This window comes from Pygoscelis adeliae, unplaced genomic scaffold (assembly GCF_000699105.1).
Source record: "Pygoscelis adeliae isolate BGI_AS28 unplaced genomic scaffold, ASM69910v1 Scaffold4, whole genome shotgun sequence".
Taxonomy (NCBI): domain Eukaryota; kingdom Metazoa; phylum Chordata; class Aves; order Sphenisciformes; family Spheniscidae; genus Pygoscelis; species Pygoscelis adeliae.
The window spans coordinates 8799466-8802185 of record NW_008824986.1 but is presented as its reverse complement, the minus strand read 5'-3'; the positions used below and the strand labels follow the sequence as shown (position 1 = coordinate 8802185).

Here is a 2720-nt window from a genome sequence, read left to right as displayed (position 1 = left end):
TGTGAAATCGGTATTGAGTCTGTGGTTTGTACTCGGTATGCATAATTTCTTGTTTCTGGTTTGCTTTTTCTCATGTTTTGCTTCTCATACTAGGATTTTTCATGCTTGTCTCAACTTTCTCCAAGGTTGCTCTAGGTAAAACCCCTTCTGCTCTTCCCCTTATTTAACTTTGTTTTATTCCCATGTAGCATCTCTTCTCCCTTATCTCTCAGTTATTCTGTCCTCCTTAATTATTTAACCATTTTTTTTCTTCTGTAATAATTCTACCATTGAGGATAAATACCAAGAACTGCAGATGTGCAAAAAGCAAGATCTGCTGCATATCAACATAACATACAGCTTAATTTGAATCTACTGGATGTTTGCTGAAATGTTATTCTAATAACCTTGTTTCCAAAGCTCATCTCATGGTTTTTTTGGAAAATCATGATGACGATAAGTCACCTGAAAACCATGCATTGGTTGGAGGAAGAAGGGCCTTATAAGAGATGACAAGCTATGTTGTAATTCATACATCACGGTCTAGCATAAAAAAAAAAAAAGACAGACATAAGGTTTGAAAATACTAACCAAATGGTTAAGTTTGATAATAGCACTTAAAAATGGAATGGTGTGTTTTTAGTGGAAGAGATAAAAGGAATACTGTCGTTAATGTGTAGGTCCAGCACAGATATAAACACCATATCTATCTAAATTATTGTTTTACATGTTTTGTTCTTTTCCCTTCAGCAGCCTCATAAAACCACCTTCTATAAAAATGATGTTAATTTGATAGTAGGTGGCAAAATATTTTAAATCAAACAATTAATTTAACGTAAAATTTTAAAAAGACTCTTGGAAGGTGAATTAGGTTTGTAATCCTTTAATAAAATGGTAGTTGAATGTAGCTTTTCTGTTCCTCACTGAAAGCTTCTGAAAATTAAAATCAATTCTATGTAAAATTCCTATTTTGTGTTTTTTCCTTGTTCCAAGGCGTAGGCTAAGATCACAGGTAATTAGAAGAAGTTACTATTGGCAAGAATGGTGCAGCATTTCTGTGCTTTTTTGGGGTCTTCTTTTATACCACTTAAATCCCCAGACTGGTTTACAGATGTTCTTATTCTCACTTAAAGTACTATAGTCACAGATGAATAAAAGAATGAGCCGCGGTTCCTACGTCCGTCACCTGCATGAGCAAGAAGACGCCATCCATTTCCATGCGTAACACCACTCACCTTGGAAAGTCTTCTCTGTAAGCTGAAGTCCCGCATCGACGAACTGTTCACAGGTACCGCTAAAAAGTCCGTAGGTGAGGCTTACAGTAATACTGGAGTTTGTGCCAGAAAAGCGAACCTCACTACTCATCCAGTGCTGGGTCGCCAGAACAACACAAATCATCACGAAAGAGCAAACACAGGTAAAAAAAGCGGATGCAAACATGGCTGTTTTTTTTCTGGACGGCATTTTGTCAGACAGATTTTCCACTGGTTCAGGGTATTTTCTTCTCTTTAGTCCTGCTTAGCATGAGGTTGTTTCCTCCTTCTCGCTATCTGGGATCTGCTCTCTGTACTAGCAGAAAGTTACCCTGGTAAACTTTAAGCAAACAGCAGTGGTAATAAAAATGTAAAATAATTGAACTTTGGTCTGGAGAAAAGGTGTTGCCATAGTTACAACAAAACCAGCCTGGCAAAAGCTGGGAGGGAATCATCGGCAGATGATTTATGATTGCCTTGCTGACCCGTAGCTTTTCAGATCACGGCTCTGGCGACATCTTCTAGAGCCTGACGCCTGCGGGGCCAGGGTTCCCAGCTCGCCTTACTGCTTTCTGGGAGATTTTTTACTCCCTGACAAAATTTTCTGGCCTGTTCTTGCTTTTTCTCTTGAAAGGCTGATAACTAGGCTGGAAAGAATTTTTGCTAAATCTGTATCTAACCTGTATCTAATACGTTACGGTAAAGATTAATAAAATGTTCCTTCTCTGTTCAAATTCCCAGCTTGCTTAACAGCTACCCAACTATCTCTTTTGAGACCTCTTTTAAATTCTTTACGCTCTTTGTAAATAAACTGGGTTGGTCTCGGCTTTTTGGGGGTAAGGACATTCTATCTGCAGTCAATAGTTGATTTTCTAAGGAAGAGCTAAAATTCTTAATTAAATTCCATATATTTTCACGCAGTAATTCCTTCCCTTTTTTTGACCTTTTTTTTGACAGGGAGGACACAAATACCTTAAATAGGGATTCATTTCAATGAAGTAGTGGATATGTAAAGGGAGCAATACTGAAGAAAATCTGTTCTGGACTATAAAGCAAGAGAATATGTTCTTTTCTTCTGCCCAAATTGATCTAAACAAAGACAAAAGACAGTAACAACATGATATCAAAGAGAATATACATTGCTTAATAATAAGACTGAAGCCAAATTTCTAGAATTTGAGGTAAACTGGGCACCAGGGTCCGCATTTTGTTTGTGTGAAATCTGAAACCTAAATTAATAATCTGTTGTCAAGATAAAGTAAAATAAATTCCATTAGTTTTTATTTCTATTAATTATAATGTCATTAACCCACGTTATACTCAAGTCATGCTTCTGGAGCATCCAGCATTTTTTTTAATTAATCTTTGGAAAGCAGTCTGTTTTAACAGTGCTGCTAAATAAACGTGTTGAGCTACCTTCCTGAAGCTTGACTGGTTTGTACTATAAAGACATTGAGAAATTAAAGTTCTATGAATTTGAGATGGCAA

The 2720-nt window shown here is 36.7% G+C and overlaps 1 protein-coding gene across 1 annotated transcript in view; it reads right to left on the bottom strand.

The window, feature by feature from the left end:
* The window catches only part of CLRN3 (clarin 3), an 8862-nt gene extending 7419 nt beyond the window's left edge, over window positions 1-1443 (bottom strand). The window contains exon 1 of the mRNA XM_009325855.1: window positions 1215-1443. Within this exon, the coding sequence (XP_009324130.1) occupies window positions 1215-1443 (229 nt within the window). The remainder of the gene's footprint in view (window positions 1-1214) is intronic.
* Between the last annotated feature and the right edge of the window lie 1277 nt (window positions 1444-2720).